Below are 27,347 nucleotides of genomic sequence, written 5' to 3'. Positions count from 1 at the left end.
AAGAAAAAAAAGAAATCACAACAGGAATATATAATGTAAATGAAGAGAAAATGAAGAGATATTTACCTAATTAGATTAAATCTAACCGTTAATGATAAGAGTAACAGGTTAAACCTTGACTTCGGACAATCTGAAAAGAGCTTTCTGGTGTGTACCACTGGGAGGCGCCTCGGAGCTTCCACATGATTTCAAATGTAAATATGCATGTAGACAATGCATGGAAGCTGTGGCCTATGAATGGTGGGCTATTCTTACTCCTTTCCCAACTCCACTCTCACCAGTTCTGCTGCATTTGGCTGCAGAGCTAATTTTAAAAGGACGGGTCATTGCTGTGGTACGACACCCCCGTGATGCACCTGTAACACACATGCTGAAAGCTGCGCTGGTCATGTGCTGTTTTCTGCTTTAGCCTGTGAATCTGTATGCCTGTAATGCTCAACTGGACTATCCCCTTTCCCTTCTAAGTATTCAGTAACCCCACACAAAGTCTTACCAGCAATGCGCTGGGCGACCAGGCCTTCCAAGTTAAGCGTCTCCTCATTGTCTTGTTCTCTGGCCAAGGAGGAAGAAGATGTGTCCTTTGGCTGGGGGGTTAGAGTGGGGAGAGGAGAAGAGGAAGCACTGTAGCCTGGGTAAGGTGAACCCTGCAGGTCTGGGGAGTGGGACAATCCGCTGAGTGGGTACGAGTTCACAGACTTCAGTGTTGCCTGTTGGTTGAAACCGGAAGATGAATCTGTGGGGTAGTGGTGTGGGGCTTGGCGCATGTGAAGGTAGGGCTCCGGAGTGTGAGTGGGGGTGGTGTTTTGGTGGTGGTAGCTAGCATTGGGTCTCTGGGGAGAGTGCACTGGAGACTCAATGACTGGGCTCTGGTTGGGCATTGTTGACACTCTCCCAGCCGATCGGAGGGGCTGATGAAAGACATTGTTGACTGACCCAGAACTGTTATAGCCATGTATGGCAGAATCTGCTTGATATGAAGGCCTGGCCAGGGTCTGTGAAAAGGGCGCCTGTGATGAACTGAGGTTATTCTCCCCTGGGGGAGCACTGTGGGACTTGGACATGTGGGAGTTGACTGGGTCCAGGTCGAGCATGAGCATGTTGAGGGCTTCAATGGATTGCTCTATGTCCCGCTGTGAGGCTGAGGTGGGGAAGTGCGGCAAGCTATGAGTGGACTGAAGAGGAGGGCCAAAAGGATCATCTGGAAGGCTATATTGGTGCCAAGCGCTGAGACCTCTTTGAACTGCCTCTCGGCTACTGGTGCTTCTCTCAGGGGCCCTGGGCATCAGTTTAGGATTTGTTTCAGGGCTGCTGGCTGGGGCGTTCCCAAAGGACTGCGAGCGATATATTCCTCCTCCATTCTGGTAGTTGTTGTATCCCCCCTGTGGCGATGCAGAGTCCACAGACCTCTCTTGCATCGTGGGGGTTCGTACTCCATGAACTGGCATCTCGGTCAGTTCTCCGAGAACACCACTCTCAAGGTATGAACTGTTGTTCTGCCCACTGACAGGCGTCTGTGATTGGTAATAGAGGTCGGCTGGTGTTGCCTGGCCTTCTAAGGAAGAGATTGTGCCCAAGCTGTCCACACTGTTACCCTCTTGGCTATTGGGCAGTTCGTCGTCAAGAATGTCTGTCTCCCTCTCGTCTGTTGAAGGGGCACCAACTAACCTTGTGTGACCCCCATTGACGTGCACCTGTGCTGGAACCAGGTGTCGAATCCCTCCCCCTGGACTGGTGGATGTAGACAGGTAAGCTTGGCGTTGGTGATTTGGGGCCTCAAGGCCACTCAGGAGTTGATCGAGCTCCCTCTTCTCCTGTGGGCTGAGTGACGGGTGAGCTGCCGCTGGGTTGTTGTGGTTTGCAGCGCTCAGCACGGACTGACTGTGCTCATCGGTACGATCGGTCTTGATGGACGCAGTGGAGTTGCCCGAGTCACTGCTCACGGACAGGGTGTGGTCTACGGCAGACAGAGAGGTGTGGCCCGTTACAGGTAGGGTCTGGTCAGCGGTTTGGAGAGGATGGCTGGTGTGCTGCAAAGAATTCTCCACATTCGTCAGGGGGTTTTCAAGTGCCGGGAGGCCGTTGATGGTGACAACTCCCTCCAGGGAGTCTTTCTTTCGAACCCGGGCATATAGGCTTCCATCTAGTGGACCTTGGGTATGAACAACATCTGAAAGACACAAAAGCTAAAATGAGTAAACCATGTTTACTACTGTCATATAGTTCTAATCACTCAGGTCCTTGGCTCACTTGCACAGGATCACATCATACCACGGGCAGTGAACCCCCTCTACTCGCATCTTTGTTGACCCTAAAGTTCAGCATGTATCCCAGCCATTAGCAACACAGTCCTTCCAGCTCTATTAATAGCCAATTTGCAATGGTAAAGCCCCTGTCACGTTGCGTCAGTGAAGGGCCACATGGTCTAACATGATCCAAGGAGGGCCTGGTCCAACACACTGAAACAGCTGGTCTGTGTCAGCCACAGAGGAGAGCAGCAGTGCCCGTTGAAAGCACAGAGGTGGACTGTGAGAGGATAAAGTTGATTTCCCTCTGCTGAATCATGCTAGCAAATTACAGTGTTAAAAATCCCAGCGAGCATTATTTGTTTTCATGGGAATGTCTGATATTTATGTATATAACGTGGTGGCAACACAGACTCGACTGGTTTGTGATTTATAATTATGTGCAGCTGAAAGCGTAAAACATTTGGACAGTTATCGGTTTCTTCAAATGAAACCAATTAAAAACACAGGGGAACATATGGTTATAGTCTCAAGAGGAAAGTCTCTTCTAAAATCTTTTGGACACACACAGCCCTGCTTATGTCATCACATTTGATTTAGGGACAAGATTTCCAGTAATAGACACCACCACAGATTGGCTGCGAGCTCGGTGGCAACATCAACCAGTTCCCTGCCTCAACAACTGCTAGAACGTAGATGTGTTGGCTCTGTCAGCTGAATGTGCTCAACCATAGTGGAAATACATGAAAGACATTTTAAAAACTCACCATGTCTCTTGTGGTAATATTAGCCAGTACAACCAGCTCATTCTGTGCCAACACCCTGAGCTTATGAGAGCGAAGTGCTGCAGCTCAGCCATACCGGCCTTCCTTGTTCAGCATTCATTTGTGAAACGATACACAACTTACTGTACTGTATACGTGACTGTGGCTGGCTCCTGTGCCGGGTGTTCCAAATTGAGTAAACTCTAGGGACAGATGGTGGATCGCTCAAACTGCAGCTATTTCAAAACCATGGTCAACAACAACTCACAGTAGCGCCGAGAATGACACGGCAGGTGAGGGAGTCCCTGTGTTGGTAATTAATGATGACACGGGGATTGAAATGATGTGCTGGACAGACATACAACACAAGCCCATCTTTGGGAGCATGTTTCTGGAGTGTTGAAACTATACTTTGGCTGAATCAATTAACCACTGTTCAGACACACAGTGCTTCTGTTTGACTAAGGCAGTAATGATACAATAGGAATAATATTACAATATGTTACAATACAATGTTACAATGTTTTTGACAATAGATGACAAACTCAATAAATATATTCTCCTTACCTTCAGGTCAGCACTGTCAAATTATTATTCTTTAAAAAAGCCCCATAAAAATAGACCATGTCCTCTTTAAATCCGGCTAAAAGTGTGGTCAAAAGGCACGTTTGGGTCCATACATCAGTAGTTCAAACTTCAGTTTCTCCGTGTGACTAAACCTTTATCCTGTGAACTTATGCTCTCACTCTCTCTGGCCTCTCTGATTCACGTCCACCCATCACCCAACATGTGTTTTACTGGATCAAGGTGGGGCTGTACCACTGGAGCTGCTGAAAGGGGTGAGCTGGCTCTCAGACTGTTCCCGTCAGTGGGGGGTGGGGGGACCTCCACCTTCTCCTTATTGCCCCAGACAAAAAATACTACTTTCACACCATCTGTTGGCCTGACCCTAATGCAAACCCTCCCTGGTTATCAGGTGGGTCCCCGTTCCCTCGGGATCACCCTGCCCTCACACAAACTGCTGTATCTTACAAACAAAACAATTGACAGAAAGGGGACAGACTAGTTTTAGCGTTGATGATCTTTCAAGACTCCATGGAAAAAACAAGTATTTCTTCTAAGGGTGACACTTCTTCCGGCTGCTGGTTGACTCCATCCTGCTGTCAGTCTGTCTCAGGGAGAAACAGATGAACTTAAAAATGTGCACACTGACAGATTTCAGGCAAATGTGCCCAGGGTGCTGTGATTGTAACAACATTGTAATTGTATAACCAGACATTGATGAAATTAGAGATGTCTGTCTAATCTATTTCAGCACAATTGCCATTGTAAAAATGCTCAAGTGTCAACATTCTCACCTAATTTAAGTCTAAATATTGTTAACATATTTAATAGATGTAATATATTCATATATTACATGTATGTCAGCTTTATAAAATGTGACTCAAGGTTTCCTGGGTAAATCTCTCATCTTTAAACATATCGGAATGATGCATCATTCATGAGACTGTGGCGTAATCTCCTTGTGTTAGAATAGAGCCTAAGTGACAAACAACTCAGAGCATGATATGAATTAAGTAAACAAGTGCTGCTAGTTCTCACTGACTTTGTATTTATTACAGCAAAGCATGGGGACAAGCTGGAAAACCAACACATAGGAGAGTAGCATTCATTGTCCAAATGCTTCTGTTCTGAACAGGGATCAGGCCTGATGCCGTCAACCATTACTGTGAATGGCACCAACAAGCAGCTCACCCCATAAACAGAACAAATGGCTTTCCTATGGAGTCAATAAATAGCTGCAGCAGAACTCGAATTAGATCCGTTGAGTCACCAAGGCTTAGCCACCACAGATCCATAAACACTTGTATCGTACTGAGGTAAGCTAGTGTAACATGCCACCGCCTTCACTGCCAAAAACATGTCCATGTTTACAGCTGCACATTCACATTCACAGATTCAGTGAAATCCAGTGTAAAGAGTAATTGTACATGTGGGACATGTTTTCTAATTGAATGCTGCTCTAGCTTTCTCTGCCTGTCCGTCTCAAACACGTACACACCCACACCTGTCCATTTTCTATATTCTCCTGTGTAACAGGTGCCTTCCTCTCGTCCAGTGCTACACACGCACACATTTCAGGGCACCGTTCTCCTAAGTGCTTGCTTGGGAGTCTTATCACCACATTGTTACACTGATGGTAATTAAAAAGAGATTTTTCCACCTGTGCCCAACGATTTCTTATAAATAGACAATGTGCTACAAACATGTGACAAATAGATCAGCTGGAAAGTGTATATACATACCTACAGTAGTTAGTACTGTACATATAAGCTTTAATTAAGGTTGTTGTACCTGTAATTCTAAAAGGCAATTTAATAAACATATTTGCGTCATTTTATTCAGTTTAATAGTTCAGTTACTGAACTCTTTACTGGTAAATGTGCTAAGTGATAACCTAAGGATGATTTCCTCATGGATTTTATTTTGATTAGGTTTGTACAGTAGTAAGTATCATACTTACAGTATACAGATGACACTCTCCTCTCTTTTCTAGCTTGTGTGATTGTTTGTATATGCAAATGAAGTTAAGATTTTTTAGCTTCTAATGAGACCTGTTCAAGGTAAAAAATGGAGTCACGCTTAAACAGGGATTCACTGTAACATTTGTAAACGTCATTACACAGACCCGTATGTTGGCCTCCCACCCACTTCTACTATGAATATAGTTTTACAGGCCACAGTGTATGATTTCATTTATGTTGTTAAGTGTTAATACAGTATTACACGGACATTTATACAGTACGTGCTAAAAAAAGGATGGTGTCATCTGCTAAAAGAACATCTCCTCTGGGTTCTATGAGTTAAAAAGAAACAGGGTGTGTTTGTGTGAGCGCAGTGAAACCAGTGGAAGGCAGAGTGGGACAAAGTGGACCAGAAAGAAAGATGAAGAGGGCCGTTTGTCCTCCAGTGCCCATTAAAGACAAACCCAAACAATGCTAAAGTTAAACGTGTAGAGGTCGGATGAAAGTGGAGGAGTTGAAACGCAACTAAAACAGCACTGGATCCAGTTACTGTTTATTTATGGAACAAACTGCAAAGACTGTTCTTTAGAGTATTATAGAGCAATGACCAAAAGCTGAAGTCTAGAACTCACTGAACAATTCTACACATTCACACCTACTGTACATACACACCTGACACTGAGGCCTTGGGCACCTTACTGCACGATGTGACATTCGCTTTCACAGCTTTCATACGACGGTGACAGCAGCCGGTTTCCATGCCTGGCTTTGACAGACAACTGACATCCTGCCAGAAACACCTGTGTGTGTGTGTGTGTCTTTTTTGTAGTAAAGTTTAGTTTGTTGCTAGCATTTTGTTGCCATGGAAACATGGCAGAGATACAGGGAGTGCAACAGTCAGTCAGTGGAAGAGGTGTCATGGTTGGTGTATCAGTGACTGGCATAAGGAAAACTGTCGCGGTTTTATATTTGTCATGTCTGCCACTCGCCGCATCTATCACTCAGTGTCCACCTGTCACAGCTTGAGGTAACGTGACCAGGATTGCTTTGAGGGTGATGTCATCCATCTTCCTGTCTCTCATGGGAGTGGATGTCATAAAGTCAGTCTGGCTGCCTTTATATCTGGCGCCTGACTCCTACCCTACATTTTTGCAATTTCACTTCAAGCTGTCCAAAACTGGGATTAAGTTTAAGTTTGAGTTTGTTTGAGGGATATTTACATGGATCTAACCTAAAACCGTTAAACGTATTGATATTAAACGATTTACCACAATCTATTGTATATAAACACATTTTGGGTTACATATACAGCACTTAAATATAAATGATCAACCTAATGGAGTTAAAAAAATTGAATATCTAATAAGTGGGTTTAAATAATGTTAAAGAGGTGAAGCTGGTTGAAACAACAGCTAAAATAAGCCACTAGTCTGTCATCATATTGCTTCAGTCTCCCTGTCTTCTGAGCAGTAGGATGTGGTTCTGCGCATCTGTCCGTCCATCAGTCTTTCACTTACGAGGATCAGTAACCATCATAAAAGTGCGTCTGCCTGCTGTCTACCTACAGTACAGCGGATAACAGTCCGTCAGTGTCTGTCAGCGTCAGCAGAGCTCCCAGGCCTGGGTTTGTGAACCTGCTGCTGCTGCTCACAGCTAAGTCGAGAGGTCGAACTGGAGGCCGGAAAAGAAGCATTTACAAAAGCCAGAGCTTCAATGAAAAGAATAGAATGATACATAAAGACTAAGCATAGCTCCTATGTCTTCAATGACCACCTCTCTGTTTGCTTCATTCCCTGCCAAAAACTAACAAGCAATAAACTGTAAAACAATTCCTACATGAACTCCATCCTCGTCCAAGCTCTCCGAGGTTCACATGAAGCTACCAACCAGCCCCTAATAGTTTTGGTGTACCCAAATTGCAGCGTGCTTGTAAAATGTTCCGCACACAAATTGCTTGCTCCATGACTCACTTTGTACCATATAGGTGCCAAACACACAGGATGCAGCGATGTTGACATGGAAACGCCATAAACAGACAAACAGGCTCTCGTCTGTGAACACAAAATGATCTTTTATCGCTGTCTGGCCAACGCTAAGCAAAGCACACATGTGCCAAAAGCTGTTTAGACATTAGATTCATGCATTTTGAAAATAGTTTGGTGTTACTTGAAATTAGACGCATTGCCGGCAGCTATAGTACATTTGAAATCAGACAGTTATGATAAAGTACTACTCACCACTTAATGCTGCTCTTCTTCTACTTCATTCTTTATTCTAACCTTTGTTGCATTTGCTTCTTCATCAAAACAGTAGCAGTGATAAAACGCACAGAAAGTTTCATTCACTTTGAACCTGATGCCAACAGTTTGCTAAAAGCCTCCCTGCCTGTGTCTTCCTCCCTCCGGTGCCCGTCTCTGTCTGTCTCTACGCTGCTATTCCAGACATGTTTCAAGTCTCAGCCCAAGCCAAATATGGGAGGAGGGCGGTAAACAAAGAGGACGGCCCTCTGCTCATTGGGTGCGTTGCCCTACTGTACGCCACACACACACACACACACACACACACACACACACACACACACACACACACACACACACACACACACACACACACACACACACACACACACACACACACACACGCAAAGAAACTAAAACCTGAGATTTTTGAGTCTTTGAGATTCTCTGTTATACATATTTTCATTGGGGCAGTGCAGCAGGTCCACGAGTGCTACATGTAGGTGACCCAAACGGTGGTCCTTGGACGAGTTTGACCTGTGGGTTGACAGCTGCTTCCACACTGCCAGGCTATTAGTGGAGGCAAAAGCAGGCCAACAAACACAAGGTGCACTGCATGCACGCACACACAGTCCACATAAAAGCGGCAAACAAAAAAATTTATAGGCATACACGAAAGATCATGTGTTCCACAAAGCTCTGAGCACTAATCCACAGCTGGACAAATACTGTCTCCCAACACACAAGAGCAACAACTGCTCAAAGCAACACTCGTAAAACACCTTTTGGTACAGAAAGCTCTCCTCTTGTTCCCCTGAACGTGTGCATCAGTGTGATAACACATGCACAGATGCCTCTAAGCTGCCTAATCCCACAGACCCTCTAAAGACACACATCTTTCATTACGTCCTCGTGACTGAATTTGGAATACGGCTGAGTGGCATTTAAAAATGGCGTTGCCAAGAATTTGGCAAGTGCCCCCCGAGAAGCAGAGCGGCATCAGCGCTGGATGATCAAACATCCGCTTAACACCTGGGCAAATCAACAAGTCTGGATTGTTTAAAGGACAGTTGATGAGTGATGGGTGTCCACACACTGCACCTCAGCGGGTAAAAATAGACCATTCTCTCATGGAGCTTATCAGTGTCATTCACGTAGCATCAGTGCAATTTATGTGATCACGCAGGGTGATACCTCTTAGTGGCTGCTGGGATTCTTTTAATGTCTCCCCAGTGGTTGCAAACTATTTCTGACCACAAAACACATGTTTGTGCATGTATTGATCGTCACCTCACTATTGTATCAAATTAAAACTCGCATCACCTGCCGAACAATGACGGAGTTTTACCATAATGTCCAAGCAAAAGACCGAAAGGCTGCAATTAGAGAAATGAATAAACGGGCTGAGAGGCTTTTCTGCTGAGTGCGAAGAAAACTGCCTCCCATTCAATTAGGGTCGAATTTGCAATCCTGGCGATTCCCACTGACCTTCTTGCAACATAGCAATTACCACAAAGGGTCTTGGGAGATGTTCATAAAAATGAAATGGATTATTGCAAAGCCGTTAAAGAAAAAAAAAACCTGCATACGATACAAAAGTGGACTGAGCACCCCCTTCGCTGCCAAGTCCTGACTGGACTGAGGGTGAATGCTTTTGACTGTTTGAGCAAATTTCCCAGTTGGGCAGCAATAATCGTGCCCTTCATCACGACGGAGAGGAACCAGAGCAATCTGCAAGTACAGTATGTCAGCTTCTTTAAGTGGCCGCACGACTCACTAATATCTTAACAACAACATTAACACCCTAATATCAGGATGTGTTAAACTCCTGGCGTTAAAAAGACAAACATTTCTGTTACTTTTTAGTAACACAAATTTGAAATACCTGCACTCCTCACACACAAGGCATAGCAAACTAGTGGATGTAGATGGGTTGGGGGACTGGGGGGACTTGGGATTGGTGGTGTTTCAGGTTACAACCCCCCTGTTGAGGGGGCAACCAGTAGCAGGGCGACTGACGCCCCCTATTTCTGCAGCAGCTATTTAAAGGCCTAATTGACAGGCCTGAGGGGGGGTGGAGGGTGAGGGTAGAGGCCGTGCAGAGCGGGACAAACCGGTGGGTGAGAGGCAGAAACCACTGGCAGCCTCTGAGCCCGAGCGGGAACATACGGTACCGTGCTCACTGTCCACGTCGTCGCATCGGTGGTTGAAGTCCTCGTACGAGTCGCAGCGGATCAGAGGGTCCTGGGTGTTGTAGTCCACAGAGACGCTTGGCCCGTTTTCTAGGTGGCTCAGACCTGGCAAACACATGAAATGGGTGATGCACACATGTAGAAAAGTACAAAAAGTATAAAAGCCAAAAATCACCTTTGTGTAGAAAAATAGGTTACCTTTGATTTTTTGTGGTCCGTATGAGAAAACAAACTCCACCTTGCCGTATTCTGGGAACCTTTCATCTAATATAATAATATAACATATGTTAACAAAAGTATAAATTGTGCAAGAAATTGTAAATAAAACGTTTGGCTACTCCTGTATTGCATTTTCAACTGTAACCTGAGTTACTGTACTTTCGCCACAAGGGGACCCTGTTTGACATAAAATAGCTGGGAGGAGTGTCCAGTGTTGGAGCAGAGCATTAAACCACTTATGAAGAACGTCAAAACTCAGTTAACGGGTGGATGACGACTGAAAAAGCTGTTACCTTTAAAGGTCTCATCCAACTCGCTCTTCCCAAAAACCACCCCGAGGTCATGGATGGCACACGTGTGGAACTGCACCCTGAACATCATGTCTCTAGTTGGGCTTCTGTACCTCTTGTGGTAACACTTGAGCTGCAGGAAACAGGAGGCAGGAAACAGAAGAAGTTAGGATGAAAAAATGAAAAATAAACAAATACAAAAAACTAATCCAGCTCTTACCAAGATGTCCCCCTTTAATAGCAGGCCTGGTTCAATGGTGATGCAGATACTGGTGTTGCTGTCTCCTTGTACATTGCTGAAGTATAAAAAAAGGCAATTAACAATCAATTGTATTGTTTCTCACAGTTACCTTTGCCTCGAAGACGACGCTACATCGTAGTAAAGGTTCCCATACTATATTCCTGACGTGTAGACCGGCTGCATTGCCTGGTAGATCTTCAGGAAAGGACGGCAGCCTGCGGAGAAACCGACACGGTGAAACACGAGGACCCCTTTCTGTTTTAGTCCAAAGAGGCCGAAGCTCACCTCCTTTGGACTCGAAGTTGGGAATGCCGTGCATTATGACGTGATGCAGGAACAGCGGCTTGTTGTTGATTTTGATGTGTCCGGAGAGAAGGCCGTTGAAGTATTGCACATACCTGCAGAGACAGCAGAAGCTGTGGTAAAGCTCTAAAATCTACACAAACTTCTACCACTAGACAACAAATTCAATCATTTGTGCAGATCGATCCCTTTGGCTGAATCAGACGTGCTGGAAATTTCCCTCACTTTGCCAAAGAAATAAGGATATTTTGAGATCGTCCAGTTTATATTCTAATAGATAGATGAATATTGTCAGACGACAATGGATGCAAAGTCAGCACCTTTGAATCCGTAGCTGTGGGGGTTCTTATTTCTAGCAGTTAGCATGTTAGGATCGTCTGGATAGATGAGGTCCACAGTGGACTCCTTGTTACAGCGGAAGGCGTCCACTGTAAGAAATGTCAGAGCTCATTTGTGTGCGCCGAGGCCAGTTGGGGGCCTGTTGAGTTAGTGTGGTCTGGTTGTTAATGATGATAATTATGATGGTACCAAACATGACCTTGACCATGGGGTCGCCACTCACAGGCGACCCCCTCTTGCTCTGCTGTCAGGGGCCAGATGGTTTATTTTGCCTGAAATTCAATTAGACCGAGCTCAGATGCCACGAATGCAGCGCGGGGAGGAAGACGTGCTTCGTTACTGCAGCGCGGGACGTGAGCGTGTGATTTGTTAGGACATTATGGAATAATGAATAAACATTTAGACGTACTAAATATTTTAATTCAGACGTCAAGTACACATGCCTAACACCCAAAATGCTAATTGCTTCTTCACAGATTCCGGGACATATTATAGCTGTGCTCGTGCTTGTACACAGAGTTTAAGCCACGGACAATTACAAGACCCAGAACGGTACAATTTGGCCCTTTGACGACTAAAAGCATAATTTTGTGATCCCAGAGACAAAGACAAAGCTTCAAACTACCCGAGATGTCCGCAATGGTTCTGTTCTCTCTTCACAAGATGCACGGTTCTTGTCTACCACTGTATGAGGTAGAAATTCCCCAAGGAATGTATTCATTTCCAGGTTCTAAAGAGTGAAACATCAAAGCAACTACTGCACCACTCAAACCTTCCCTGTCACTACAACCAAATGAAAGTTTACAACTACTGTACCAGCTGCCTCTACTCTTTTTGGCATTAGCTTGATGAAGATGTTTTATGTTAATACATTATCAATCAGCTACACTGTAAAAATGACATAGAGAGGAGGAAAAAAATGATTTCCGTTATCTGGTCACACTTGTCTGTATTACACTCACCTCAGCCTCTGATCAACACGTGATTTGTGTCCTCTCACAGAAAGGATGCTGCTACAGGAAACACCTGCTGAGCTACAGTAGCAGCAACAGGTTGAGCTCATCTTCATCTCCTGATGTTAATGTCACACATTGGACACCATAACACTGCCAGACACCAGGGGCACAGATAATTATATCCTGAGCAGGAAATAGCAGCAGGGCAGAGGCCGAGCCTATGGACCTGTTAGAGAATGGCTCACTGCCTAATTCACAGGCTCTAATGAAGTGGTGTTACAATGTGACGTCCCCTGGTGTTTACTGTGTTTCTTAATTCGCTCCCTTTAACCTTCTTCTTGTTCAAAGAGACTCTGACCACTCGACAGGTGAAGAAAAGAGATGGTGAGGGGTCAAATCTTTAAGGAGTCCACTGCCTTAGCCTGCAAAGGGGACTAATAATGTGGTAGGTGCTGATTTATGGCTTAAAAGAGGATGTTTTAGAAGACACCAACCCTCGAGGGAGTCACATTCACAAGAAATAGTTTAAATACCTTTCGTGATTGGTTTGACCGGCTTGGTTTGGAATTCACGCTGCCATTTGGCTTTGCGTACGTGGGAAGGAGATTATCTCAAAACACTTAAGCATTAAAGTGGAGACGAATCGGAGGGAAATATGCTTTGAGATGCTTCGAGAGCTGGAATGTGCTGCCACCAAGCCCCACAGGCTCCCAAGAGACACCAGTGGAATCCTTCAGATTCCTCTGGACTGTGACATTTACACAATTATCCTGATTAAGACTAAACTGCAGATCACTCGAAGAGCAAAAGAAAAGAATTTCCTCCATAAAATCCTGTAGCTAATCTTAGCTCTAAGCTGAAGTTTTGAAAAAGGAAATCAGAGATGTTTGGCCAAGAATGAGGAGTCGTCTCTTGTTGATCCCTGTCTAAAATAAAGAATCTGTTTTTTTAGAAACAATTTTAGAAACTAAAGCCGTAAATCTGCCACCGTGATTATAGTTACACTCATATTTACTATATTAGAATGATAACTTACAGAGATTTATGAGTTTTTAAATACTGCTTTAATCCTGCTCATAACTTTCAAGCAGAGGCCATTTGACAGAAGGAGGCTGGAACTAACCTTCTCTGCGATGGCTGACCCACGGGAAGGGCTTTGTCCTCGTAGAATCGCCTCATGGCGAACCGGTCCAACGCCTGGTCAGCACTGCGCGACAAGTCAGACCGGCATCGTTACAGCTCCTGTCCCTGTTACTGTGCTAAAATGTGTCTAAACTAGAAACAACATCTGGCTTTGACCGTTTACAAAGTAGCTTTAATGCTCTTGGCTCCGTGCCCACATCTGGCTGCATCAAAGAATCACAACCTCTTGTGATTTTTCTTGCAGAGGCAGGAATATAATCCATCCAAGATATTTTTGTAATAGTTATCATATTGATTAAACATTGAGCATGACTGTGATGCATTAGCATAGGGATGATTATATTATTATAAGACCTTTGATACCTTGCGGATATGTTGCTGTAGTGCATGTAGGCAGCCACCACCACTCCGGTCCGACCACGGTTCCCCTGTGACACAGTCAGGTTTATATAAGTGGGTGAGTGAGAGTCATTTGAAGCATTGATGGTGACACTTCTCGCCAGTCACTGCTGCTTCACCTTGTTGTGCAGTACAACGACATTGTGCGGATCTCCGTTGAGCCACATGTCAATGGCCTTGCACATGCTGCAGATCTTGTCCAGGGGGGGTGCATGGTGGTCCTGCCAGCCAAACTCTACCACCTGATGGAGGGTCATTCACACCTTCATCACACATGTTCATATGGGGAAGGTTAGTTGACCTAAGGTGACCGTTCATACCTTGGGGTTCAACTTTGATAAGTCATTCCTCCGCTCGCTCAGGTTGAGAATCTGAAGCCAGAAAGGACAAATAGACCGTAGGCACAAACAGTACAGGAAATGTCGAGAGACAACCGAGGACAACTCGATGGAGTGGGCGGTTCGTCTCACCAGATAGTGTTCGCTGTGTTTGGACCGCAGCATTGACGCCACCTCTTTGAGGTTGGCGGCGTAGCTTTGCTCCTCGGCGCCGGCCGGGAACGAGACGGAGATGATCCGCTCTGTGATGTAGACCAGGTCCACCTCATAGCTGTCCTCCATGGCCTGAACCACACTCTGACTCCTGGAGAGGGAAAACGGAGGCTTTGACTCCTTTACTGCTGACACCCAGCGGGCCCACATTAGCTGGACACACGTTCCAGTTGTCCTCCTTTACAAGTTTTTATTTTTTTATTTTACAGCTGTTGAGACAGAACTAGAATTTTTCCGACTTCTCTCTGGGACCAAAGAGCAACCTCGATCCGACATAAACTTAAGCAGCTCAAGCCTATATTCCTTGGAAAGGGAAAGATTTACAGTCTTTGCTGCCTGTTGACATAACCTCTGAAGATATTATGCAACCAATTTTTACCGGCCAAACACCAATCAGGTTTATTGGCCAATGAGCGGACAGTAAAGCTCTGCATGAGGAACAGCGTACCGTGAGAACTCCCTTTCCCAGAACAGTTATTTCCAATAACATGACTGACCGTGCTTCATCTTACCGTGACTGCTTTCGCCTTATCTCCACACTCTTACAGGACCTCGTGGATCCCTGTGAAACACACACAATGGGGTGGGGAAGCAAGAGAATGATTCATAAGCATAGTCCATCTGGTAGTGATGATGATGTTACTGAATCATAATGTGATAAAACCTAGGGAAACAAAAACTGAACCTGTTTTAGAGAAAGGTTGACGGGAATTATGAGAAGAGGGCAGATGAAGAAATGAAGAGGAGGAGAAACATAGGGATGACGAGCGAAAGCAAACAGCTAAATGAGACTGGCTGCTTCATTGCGACAGGACTGCTACTAGATACGCTGTGCTAAAGGCCAGGGTCAGCTCCTCAGGGGAGAACATGTCATCTGCCATCGCCAAAATGAAGCCATGCAACACACAGAACAGCTGAATTTCGTCATCCGTCCTTCCTTTTTTCCCACAGCGTCACAAAGAGCGGGCGTTGGGCTTCACCGTTCAAGTGGGCGAGCGGAGACTCTAATCATGGCGTAAGGTTAAACACGCGGCCGGGAACTTCCCATGTTGCTACCGAGCGGCTCCTCACAGATGAGGCTAATCCCACCCCTAAGAGCCAAAACGGGAAGCATAACTCTGTGTTTGACGGGAACCAGATGCTCCAGTGGGCGAACCACGGCTGCTGGTGTTCGCAAAGTGAAACAGGCTGCTCGCATGGGCCTTTGGGGTTGTGGGGGGGGTACGCTGGCACGCTTCACATCGCACCGATCTGTCTTGTAGCAACATGGACGCCGCGGGAGAGTCAATGCGACACGTTGAGGTGGAACTGCCCGGCCATTGAGAAGCCCTTTGCACGTGAAAATGTCACTTTTAGAGGAACACTTCAGTTCAGATTCTCATCACCAAGTTGCACCTAACACATTTAGCATGACTCAAAACTAAACAGTTATTACCGAGGTCAATGCACAACATCGACTTTACTTTTTGGCAATTTTTGCCAAGTTAATTAATATTCTGCAGTTAAAATTTAAACCAAACAAAGACTAAATAAATGACTTCCTGTGTGCGCGTGGCCTACCTTGCTGAACAGGTGTCCCATGCTCCACCTCCAGGATGAACGCAGGTGAGTAAAGCGCTGTTTAATAGAGCTGCAGGTCCGATTAGGAGGCAGCATGTCGCAGCACAGTAAGAGTAAATCCTACTCTTTTGATTCAACGGCGCCTTGAATTAAAACATTCCGGGAAGAAGCTTCATGTCCAATTTAAGCTATTAAACCACCCAACCATCAAGTGCCGCAAAGAGCATTTCTCAAAGGTTTTGAATGACAGAATAGATGCTTCGCTAGTGAGTGCTTGTGGAACAGCCCCTCCTCCTTAGACTCATTACCTCTCATTATTTCTGACTCTACCCCTCTGTTCCTCTTGTCTTTATTCCCTCATTGGTCCAGCTACAGTATCGGCTCATGTACTGTACATGAATTGTACAGCAGCTCTGTGTGCTGGAAATTTCAAAATCTAGTGACTGAAAATATAGTGTCAACTATATCATCAAAACAATATCAAAATGGCTGTCCTCAGTATTCTTAATGTCGAGATTGACAGACATATCCTGGCATTTCCCTCCTCTATACAAACACCATCCACCAGCACATACACACACATATAGAAACCCCTACAATACAAGGCCTTTACTTAAATATTAAAGAAGGAAACAGTTGCCAGGGCAACACAATAAGAAATGAATGATTTACTACAATATAGAAGAAAACAATATGGATTCAATAACATTAGCCTAAGGTCATTTCATGTTTAAATGTGAACTGCTTGTTTTGTTTGTGCCAAAGCCTTTGCCATTTGTTTGTATGTTATTGTTTAACATGTTTATTATATATATTTATTTTTTAAATAATTATGTCATAACCAATCATAGACCTTTTTCTACTGTTTGTACTGTAGAAGGTTTCATGTAGTTAGCTTAACCTTTCTAAAACATGCAAATGTGACTAAAACACACCTTTGTGCGAGTATATACAAGTAAAATAGAGTAAAATAAATATTGAACAAACTACTGTAGCTGGTCACTAAAACACCTTACAGGCTTTTAAGGATTCCTTTGAGGAATATTCCTTAACATCTCCCATCTCTATCAACCTGCATGTCTCCAACTGGTTTTCCAAGCCTTCACATTTCCCATCTTCCTCCTGTAGCCCATGTAAGGTCCTAGTGTACATAATGAAATGATCCCCCTGCAGGCTGATGTACACACACCAATCTGTGTTTATAATCAGACTCCGAGTCACCACCGAATCTCTGCGGAAGACGTAAACATTCAGGCGTCGCATGACGCAAACACTGACTCATTCTCGTGACTCGCAACAGAGAAGGCGGGGAGAAGAACTGGGCATTGAAGACACCAGCGCCCCTTTTGTCTCCTCAACAAACGTTGCTTCGTTTTACGGTTCAGTGAAAAAGAAAATAAAGACATTTAACCATGGTTATGATCCCAAAACCTTTTAAACAACCTGTTGTGACTGCCGGCTTGAGTAAACTGTTGTCTTTGTGACAACCGCCAGCGGTCCGCTCGCTCATATTTTCTGGATTGGAGCCTTTTTGATAGCCTCGTGGCTCCTGCCCACACCCTTCATGGTTTAGCAATGTCAAGCTAAACTGGTGTGCTTTGTCTCGGGCCAGGCCTTGGCACCGCTCCCTGGCACACGTTCATTTATGCGGCATAATAGCAGGCAGATGTCATGGCAGCGCTTCTGATTCTGTGAGGTATGTACGGAAATGCTCCTACAGTGCGACTGACACGGAGCTCAGATACAATTCTACTGATTAGCTCGGTCAACCTGATTGTGGGAAATATGGAACTTATCTTAAAGATAATTAGGTCTTAACTTTTCACCAGTGCATATAAAGATTCCACCACTAGTTCTCTTATTCTCTAAAAACCTACAGTTTAAACACAGCTTAATATAAAAATAAGAAGTGAAGAAAGATATTTTTAATTCAGAGCAAAAGATGAGCAGTGGCAACTAAATCATATGCACTGTATGTGATTACATCCACAGCAGTGAGTGATTAGCTGTTGTACTGCTGCTACCTTCTGCAGTTTGGAGGAACAAGTGGGAGCTTAGTTTGGGGTCAGAGCCCATGAAGGTTAAATTACCTGTAATAATTTGTTTTTAATAACTAATTACATAGTAATTGGTAAAAATTAAATACTGGAAAACAATTCTGGGGAGACAGTCTAGACTCTATACTGTACATTATGCTATGACATACTGAAGCTATTGTCCAAAATGTGAAATGAACATGTGATGAAGAGCTTTTCCAGCATGTTTCGACTGCTTTAATGCTCATAAACATGTGCTACTTACCGGCGTATCTACATGCTTTAATGGCAGCTGAGGAGTGGGAGGCTGGAGAAAGAGAGAGAGAGAGAGAGAGAGAGAGAGAGAGAGAGAGAGAGAGTGAGAGAGAGAGAGAGCGAGAGAGAGAAGCCAGAGTCAGGAGGTTAGTCATTGTTTTGTTCACACCAGAGGAAGAAACAACATGGTCAGCTAATGAATGGGGGAGAGAAACAGACAGGAGGAAGAGAGGCTATTAGTTTTATGGAGGTCACTCTCTCTCTCTGTCTCTCTCTCTCTCACTCTCTCTCTCTCTCACACACACACACACACACACACACACACACACACACACACACACACACACACACACACACACACACACACACACACACACACACACACACAATTCATTCCCTCTGTCTGGATAATGGTGATGCAGCAGACGCCCAGAGTCATTATATTAACCTTGAGGAAAACACTTTGTCTGCTTTTGCCTCTTTGATCTACCATACACACACACACACACACACACACACACACACACACACACACACACACACACACACACACACACACACACACACACCTCCGTTGAAGATTATTTTTCTGATCTCTTATGATGCAGTGATTATTAAGATCACATTAATTTGCTTGTACACCAAATCCCTCCTTTTAATTCTTCATTTCAGTTGCTTAATTAAGGAGAATGTGAGAAGAAGAATGTGACACACACACACACACACACACACACACACACACACACACACACACACACACACACACACACACACACACACACACACACACACACACACACACACACACACACACACATTTTATTGAGGAAAATTCAGTTGAGTGCAGCATCTCAGGCTGATGTGGGTTCTATAAACAAAACTGGGGACTGTTTAACAAGCTGCAGCAGTCATTGACAGAGGCAAGTGTCCAGTGTAAATACGTGAAAAGTAGTTACTGCAGTTTGGAATGTTGCTAATTTGGTCACACTATTGGTTTTAATTGAAAGTATACCCCCGGACCAATTGCTTCACTTTCTAACTTGACTTTATAGAATATTGACTTGAGACCAGGCGAGCGACCAAACTGCTGTTCTGCTGCTTTCCTAATCACGAGCTACAGTTTGCTGAGCATGCTGTCTTTATGGAAGTGAATGAAAAAAACAACAACTCCCATTTTAAGCTCATTAAAGTGAAAATGACTCAAGCCTTTGTGTCTCAGTATATAAATCACCCATGGAAGAAAGAAAATGATCACTTTGCAGACCAGGATCTGTCCCCAACTCCAGCGCTTAAATAGTATCTGTGAATAATTGTATATTTATCACAGGGCACAAAGTGCCTGGTGTCAGTTGTACATTGCTGATTGTCCCTCAACTAAGCGCTAAGAAAGCTCTCATGATAATATCCTCTGACCTTTGACCTCATAATGCCTCATACTCACAATTCCAGGAAAGAACTGAAGTCAATAAGAGCCGCAAAGATTTGCACTCACCAGCTCATAGTTGGTAGTCGTTTGACATGATGTCGTAACCTGCGAAGGAAGAAACACAGAGTGGATGAGAGGAAAGCATAATTCAGCAAAATGACTTTCATCCCCCAAAGTATTCTAGGACAGTGTTTTTAAAAACACTACTGTATTTATTTTTGCAGAAACAGGGAGGCAGAGACATCTCTGCATGTTTCCTCCTGAATGCCTGAGCAGCCCCCAAATCGCTCTCAGCAGTACAGAAATAACCAGCAGGCCCTTTTGACTGCTCCTCTGCATGGGAAACATGTCGAGGCCATTCCAGGCTAAATCATATTTGGTAGCGAAGTGGAGCTGACAGAGAAAGTTTTCGGTAGAAGCCAAAATAATAAGTCTGTGAGTCCAACTTGAAAACAACCCATTTAGCCACATGACATTAATAAAACAATTTAAGTCCAGTAGCAACTTGAAGTTTGAGTGTGATGTATCTTCTTTATTGCTTTTTGCTGATGTTTATTATTTCATCAACTACCTCAGGAAACGAAAGCTTTGCGCCTTTTTCTATGGAAACAGCAGTGAAATATATGTATTTTTCCCTTTAAGGAACAACAGACCTTCCAACAAATGCAGCTTGGTGGCACATCAGCACCATAAAACACACCATCCAACGTCCCAGCAACAGTATCACTTCACCTCTAATTATACTATCACCTCCGAATTAGAGCGGCATTGATTTCGTGAAGTTGCAACGCTACACGTAGCTTCTTTAAATAGCAGGTTTGGCATCACAGGCTCATTTGGATCTTAAAAAAAGGTTCTGCTCATATCCACGATGACAAGTGTGGCTCCTAATAGTCTGCACTACAATACCCTGATTGTGATGCGTAAACAGGCACTTGCTCGCAAACTGATTGCGTTGACTTCGGTAATTGCACATACGTGTGCGCGGCATGTTATATCAGTGCTATCAGTGAGCAACAGGAGCGGGGCGAAGGAAGGAAGCAGCTCAAATCAGTTTGCTGTGGGAAAACAAAAGAGGTAATGGCTGTAATGCTCTCAGTACAGTAGCTGGGCAGTGGATCCCACCTGGCAAAGGCAAATCGCGGCATGTCCACTCATCAGCTCATCAGTGTGTTCCATAAAAACAAACGCAGTTGATGGGTGTTTCATTGTGCCGATACAGTTTGCACTTGCACACGGCAACGTGATTCACTTATTATTTATATGTAATCAGTGGAAAAATCCCCCTTAAGACAGTATGTGCCAAAAAAGTCACTGAAGGTTTTATAGACGGACGACTGGGTGACGGTTAAAATCGTGCATCCATTAAAATGTCATGAGCACAAATTTATAGATGATCACTTACTTCACCAAACTAAGACTGTCTGCCTGTGTTGTCGGTCTCAGCTGTATTGGCCTTTACCCATGTACTCGAGTCTAAAGGAAGACAAAGCTGCTGCTGCCAGCAGCGAGAGACGAGTCCGCTCATGCTTGCTCTACGCTCACTGGGGCCGTTGCTGACATTCATATATCAGTGCTGCCGGTCCCAGCGGCCCCGGGGCCTCGAAGCAAGAGCGTCTGCCTTTATTTACAGCTGACGGGAGGTGCTGTTCTGTCGCAAACGCCTGGAAATGTCCTGATGATGACTCCCTCAAGTATTGATCTAAAGGTCAGAAGGGCAGAGTGGTGACTTTGAGTCTTGGTGGCTGTCGTGCAGTACTCGCATCCACAGAAACCGAAAAAGGTAGAGGAGAGAGAATATCATAATTTACAGTGTTTGTCCACATAGGCAAAACAGTGATCAGTCACGAATACTGCTCGGAAGGGTTGTTATCCTATCAAAGATTTAGTGAGGCAGAGAATATGAAAATAGACACAGCGGCAGTCGGAGAGAAAACACAGACACCGAGTTCAGTCGTGTGTCTGAGTAACTTTAAAATCCTCACCACATCACTGTGCAACAAAGCGAGAGAACAACAGCTCCCCAGAAACCTCGGCCATATATGGTGGGTGAAGCTGGACTAATACAGGGTTCATGTGGTTTTTACCAGCTCAGACGGATAAAGGAGAAGGCCTCTGTGAGAGGTCCCACCACACACTTCTGCACGCCAACACCAGGGCTGTGTCACGCCTCCATCACCTCATTGGAAAGTACTCAGTGCAAAGCGAAGGAGGTGAATTTGGGCCCCCCCAGACACTTCCTAATGGACTAAAGGGTCACAAAGAAAGCTCCCCAACAGCGAAAAGACTCAGTGGTTTTAAAGACAGGGGCCTTATAATCTCCCCGAGTCACGAGGCGTGTCTGGAAAGCCACTGAACTAGAACAAGAAGCCAAGCAAGCCGCTGGGGGGCCCACCGCAATCCCGACCCAGCCAAGAGCCTTGCTCAGGGGGCAAATGGAGGTGAGCTGGGGCGGGACATTGTCGAATTACCCGAACCAAAGGTCAAACGTCTCAGGTGGGACTTCATGGCTTCTCGACACTGGCCTCTTCTCTCTCAATCTCCCCTCTTTCGAAACGCAGATGATCGAATGCTTCGATGAATTCAGGGTTTGCTCACTCACTTGATGGTTTATTTGGAGACGAAGGGTGCACAGCAATAAAGCCAGGTACACTGAGTCTGATCGTCACTCGAGCAGGGCAGTGGTAAACTATTCTCTCATCGCTTTCAAACATGCTGCAGCAGGAGTCCTCTGACAACAACCTTTGCATTCTTTGCTTGCTTTTTGTGATACAAAGAGGGCGCTTTGTTGTTGTTCACGTATGTGCTTAGATGAATGATGCTCACCTTTGCACATATGAACATATTTTTATATATATTATATTTAATATTTAAGATCTGATAAAAGCCGAAGATTGTTTTCCTTTTGGATTCTCTTGGATAATTTTTTGATAGATTTTTGCCCTTTTACCCCTCTACCCTCAATGATCGCCCTGATCCTGGTTCGTCTATGTCAGACCAACTGATGGGACAAAGCACATGTTGGCCACCATACATAAATCATCCCATTGGCTCCAATAAATAAGCCTGCCATTAGTCCAACCACACTCAGAATTCCTCAATCCCTCCTCCTGCCCACACAAGAGCCACTGGCGTGCTGATGGCAGTTTGCCTGAGAAAGTAAATTCTTTTGCTTTCCAAATGGAATCCAAATAAGGTCCGGAGCTCAAAGAGCTCCTTTGGAGAGTTTTCTGTATTAACTAGGCCTCTGTTTTACTTGGAGGGCAGACAAATTTCACGAGTGGAGAGCGCCTTACTGTACTTTCTCTGCCGTAACATTCTGACATAACGTCAACCACGTAGAGCCGTATTTGACCGGGTGGCTGGCCGCGTTGCTGCCGTGTGTGTGCCAGCGGCGCTGAGTGATGCTTCCAGTGGTTAAACGGTGTTCCACGTCCAGTAAGTCCAGTCATTCAAGCTCGTGAACAGACTATCCATTTAAAACATGCTGCTAAGATCTAAACTAACAACTGTAAATTTGGAGCCAAACGGTGTAAAATGCATCCGGCTTTGGATACTGTTGCGCGCAAATAGAATGGAAAAGCGGTGCTGGTGTGTAAACAGATCGTCTAAACACTTGTTTTTGTTGAAACATTTGGTGAGTGAACCACAGGCATCCATCAACACTTGGTAGCACAACACGACCCGGGTCTTCCCACTGCGTGAAAACTCTCCTGCGGTGATAGCACAACTAACTTGGAACGTGGCGAGTTGACAAACGCCCCGTTGAAGCTCTTTCTACCAAATCCACCCTCTAAATCTTGTCGATTACACACATGAACAAAATGACTAGCAAATGGTTATCTCCTCATGGAAAGCGACACGACGGGTGCGAGTGCTTGCTTCCACTAACTGGGTCAAACAAAACGCGGGGGATTATTTACAATGAGATTCATCATGGCGAGTCGCCTCCTACTAAAACTATTTTTATTGCCAGGAAGCTCAGATTCATGTCAAGCAAAGGGAACCGACATTATTTCACCTCAAAAACCGACATGCCAGTGTTGGGTCTGAGGTTCCAAACAAGTTGAGGCGGACGTGCAAGAGGCCAGAGACTATGGATCACTGAAGCAGCAGCTATTTGATCCTGGTCAGGCCACAGCAAGCGGTGAGAGGCTCTGGCTTGGCTGCTTCACCCCCTTGCGCACTTACGACCAATTCACTGTGAGCTGCAGACGACAAAATATCCCACTAAGCAGGGAAATTATGAATATCAGATGTGCAGTTGTGGCTCGCGCTGGACACAGGTTGAAAACATCGACCCTGGAAGCCCCACTTGTAGGTTTTAGTCAGGAGAGGCATGACTGCATATAATAATGTTGGGTGATTTAATATGGGTTTCAAATATGGACCCCAACGCTTGGCACCAAATTGAAACTGAAGCTTACCTGATCTTTGGTTTCCCAATTAAGATTCAAACATCGTCTATGGAAGCTGAAAACAAGCATGTTTTTATCATCTGTGTTTGATGGTGTCGATGGGCCTACGAGTTCCTGTTTAATTAGCGAAGGCCGGAGAATGCTTTCTCTCCATAGACCACTAATAGCACCGTGAAGTGTGACTTTAGGAGGCAACGCCAACATCAACGGGATACGGAAAGAAGATCGCACTGAAGCGTAGGTTTTGTAAAACACGAAGCTTTTTGAGCTGAACGCCGAAAACCCGCTGACGAACCCAGTCTCTACCACAGTACTTCAGCCTTGGCCTCTTCTGTGGTTACATGTTAAACGCCTTCCTTCCTGGTAACTACTGCTCTTGTAACATAACTTTCCGTCGCATACTTTGGAGCTGACGCAGCTGGAGGACTTTTGCGGCTGTCGCAGTGTTGTCGGACGCATTCTGTTTGCTGGGCAGAGCTTGTCCCAGAACATCTAGTCGGCGCGAGGGAGACATGAGTTAAGGGTTTCTCTGAGCAAAGTGGAGCGGGCTGGGAAAGCTGATGTAACGTCTTCACATTTAAAATATAAATGTGCCACGGTCAAATTAATGTTTGCTATCGGCGCGGTAATAAAGGCGTTCTGCATTCCTCTCTGTTGTAGTTGGATTCTTTAGTGGGCAACGGGACACACAAGGCTCACAACCTCCTGACTGTGCATGTTTAACCATTATCCATGTGTGAGCCCGGGGTCAGAGGTGAACGATTGCCGTCATCAGTCTGCATCGACTCTCGGAAGGTGTCAGAAACAAGGGAGGGTGAGAAAAGTGAAAGGAAGGCAAGTATGAAAACGTCTGCTCTGTCCTCCGTCTCCTGTGATCCTAAAGCACATGTAGGCTGCGCTGAGAGAGGGAACACGTGTTTGCCTGCTGTGTTGACCAGTCTACTGACTGCTGCCCACAAATCACACAGCCGTCGGGTCATGAAAGGCTCCCGAGCCTCAAACAGCGGGACTCAACCCCAGTCTGTCCTGTTCCCATGGCAGCCGCTTTCTCACGAGCCTGTGGCCGACTCGCTCCTGTCCAGACCAGCGTATTCATCCCAAATGGCATCCTCAGCCTTTTTATGAGCTGAAAACCCTGGAAGCCCTGCTTGAGTTGAGCTAAAACAGAACGACGCACCGAGCGGAGTTATGCTAAATGCTCAGCGACAAGACAAACAGAAGGTCTCCTCTTACCTGCGCACTGGTGCCGCTTTTTCTCACGCTCGTCTCTCCCTCTCTGTCTTGTTTCTACCTCTGCCTCAGACAAACCCCCCCACACCCCCACCCCCCACACACACACACACCACCTCTGGGAGAGAGGGAGTACCAAATACAGCCTCCTCCTCCTCCCCCTTCCCATTCAAAACAACAGCAGTAATCCAGAACGTGTGCCGGGAGCGCTACTGAACTCGCGCTCACGCCTGCGTACGTACGTGCGCGCTCACGCTGGTGCCTCGGCGGCCTCCGGACCCGACCGGGACGCAGTCTTCATGCCGCTGGCTTTCGATCCTCTCTTCAACTGCCAAGAAATTCTGAAACACGCTATATAAGGCCAAGACAGTGGCTTGGGGCTCCTTAGAATTCCAGTACGGGAGCGCGGGAGCGAAAGCTGTCCAGGGGTAACTGTATCCCTCCCTCTCCCAACCAGCTCTGCTCCTCTCTCGTCCTCTCTCTCGTCCTCTCTCTCTCTTTCTCCTCCCTCCTTTTCCTTCTCTGTAGCTGTTGACACACGCGTAAGAGAGGCAGGAGGCAGAAAAAACTAGCTTTTCTGTATTAGCTGCGCCGGGTGAGAACCAAAATAAAGTTTTGTTGAACTCATAACTATGGACGACGTGTCTTCCTGACAAAAACATCATCCTGAAGCTGTTCACCTGTTGACTCAGCAGATACAGTAACACCCTCAAAACTGTAGCTGCTGTGTGAAATATTTACCATCCTCCGAACCATTTGGTGAACTCAGCTCTCGACCTCCAGGGCGGCGCTGAATTGAGCCCATCGGTCATTTGTTAGCACCCGGTTATTAGGCCTCCAGCGCTGCATCTATGCCGCTGAAGGGCGTCGCCATGGAGATGAGCAGTGACGGCTCTTTGATGTGCCGGGGAAACAGAGCGGTCTGTGTGAAGGGGCTGTCGAGGAGAGAGAAGGCCCGGCTCTATGCGTCTCGCTGCTTTCCTCTCGTCCACTCCCTCACCCGCTACCTCTCTGCATCGTTCTACCTTTGTTCACTTTGATGCTTGGATGGTCACTCCCTTTTTTCCATGCCCACATTCTTCAGCACTCCCCATCCCTGTTTGTGCCTAACTAACATTCTCCTTTTGGGAGACAAAGCAGGAGGAATACGAAAACCTTCAAAGGCAGGAATAGAAAGGAGTTAAGCACACGTGGAGCTGAAGCTGTGCTTACTTATCACCTTCTGTAGCTCAAACTCATTTCAAGGTCATTTTAACAGCTTAACATTACTCCTATGTTGTCTTGGCTCTATATTTTAAATCATCAACAAACTTAAAAGCCAACTGTCATAATATATATAATATATTTATATATATATATGAGCAAAGAATCAAATGTAATGAAATGTTTGTCAGATAATTTTTATCTCAACTGACAGCTAATCCTGAGAATATTAGCTGATTTTCCATCAATGGTTAGAGAAAGTCTGTCCCTGTGCCTCCGGCCTTTAAACCAAACCGAGCTACTGCTGTAGCACTTATTAGCAAAGGAATGAAAGGCATTGCCCAAACCGTGAACTATTCCTTCATTTAGTTTATGCAAAATGGTTCTTTGTATAAATAGAGCAGCAAAAATAGCGAGTTTTACTGTAGGTAATAAAGAAGGAGTTGCACCGACGCCTCCTGTGATATTAAAGAGCCTCTCGGTTGCTTTTCTTTATTGAGCATGTCGTTTGCCAGAGGTCTAATTAAGTAAAGGCCTCTTCTAGTTTTCACACAACCACACGTGTTCGGATGTGGATTAAAATGTGTGGATGCCGGGATTAAAACCTAGACCTCAAAACACTTGACCTTAAAGGCGGCTCTGGGGGAAGGAGGCCCGGCCCATTTCCAACTAGCATTGGTTTGGAATGTGTCCGTTTTCAGCAGAAAAGGGAGGTTTTTGGGCATCAAAATAAGGTCTGACAGGACGTCCCCGCCCCAGCGGCTTCATGCGCACCAGCCGCGCTCGTGTTACGTAAGCAGCGAGCCAGCTCTGGCTG

General features: G+C 45.4%; 1 protein-coding gene across 9 annotated transcripts in view; it reads right to left on the bottom strand.

Annotated features, from left to right (window-relative positions):
- Window positions 1–27,347, bottom strand: part of tns1a (tensin 1a) — a 55,620-nt gene that overhangs the window by 10,163 nt on the left and 18,110 nt on the right. For 3 of the 9 annotated variants that reach the window (XM_055503929.1, XM_029170676.3, XM_055503932.1), the window contains exons 4-18: window positions 19,746–19,784; window positions 18,264–18,305; window positions 14,915–14,964; window positions 14,322–14,493; window positions 14,172–14,222; window positions 13,971–14,093; window positions 13,816–13,880; window positions 13,433–13,516; window positions 10,997–11,109; window positions 10,866–10,926; window positions 10,691–10,766; window positions 10,474–10,603; window positions 10,160–10,225; window positions 9,944–10,066; window positions 494–2,167 (exon numbers count right to left, since the gene is read on the bottom strand). In XM_055503929.1, the coding sequence (XP_055359904.1) occupies window positions 494–2,167; window positions 9,944–10,066; window positions 10,160–10,225; window positions 10,474–10,603; window positions 10,691–10,766; window positions 10,866–10,926; window positions 10,997–11,109; window positions 13,433–13,516; window positions 13,816–13,880; window positions 13,971–14,093; window positions 14,172–14,222; window positions 14,322–14,493; window positions 14,915–14,964; window positions 18,264–18,305; window positions 19,746–19,784 (2,869 nt within the window). Of the gene's footprint in view, window positions 1–493; window positions 2,168–9,943; window positions 10,067–10,159; window positions 10,226–10,473; window positions 10,604–10,690; window positions 10,767–10,865; window positions 10,927–10,996; window positions 11,110–13,432; window positions 13,517–13,815; window positions 13,881–13,970; window positions 14,094–14,171; window positions 14,223–14,321; window positions 14,494–14,914; window positions 14,965–18,263; window positions 18,306–19,745; window positions 19,785–25,330; window positions 25,379–25,569; window positions 26,578–27,347 lie in introns of those variants that run through there. The other 6 variants (XM_055503924.1, XM_055503926.1, XM_055503925.1 and 3 more) reach the window with 5 other exon arrangements.

The sequence above is a fragment of the Betta splendens genome, chromosome 2, assembly GCF_900634795.4.
Source record: "Betta splendens chromosome 2, fBetSpl5.4, whole genome shotgun sequence".
Taxonomy (NCBI): Eukaryota; Metazoa; Chordata; class Actinopteri; order Anabantiformes; family Osphronemidae; genus Betta; species Betta splendens.
The sequence above is the reverse complement of the archived record's forward strand: the minus strand, read 5'-3'. Positions and strand labels throughout refer to the sequence as shown.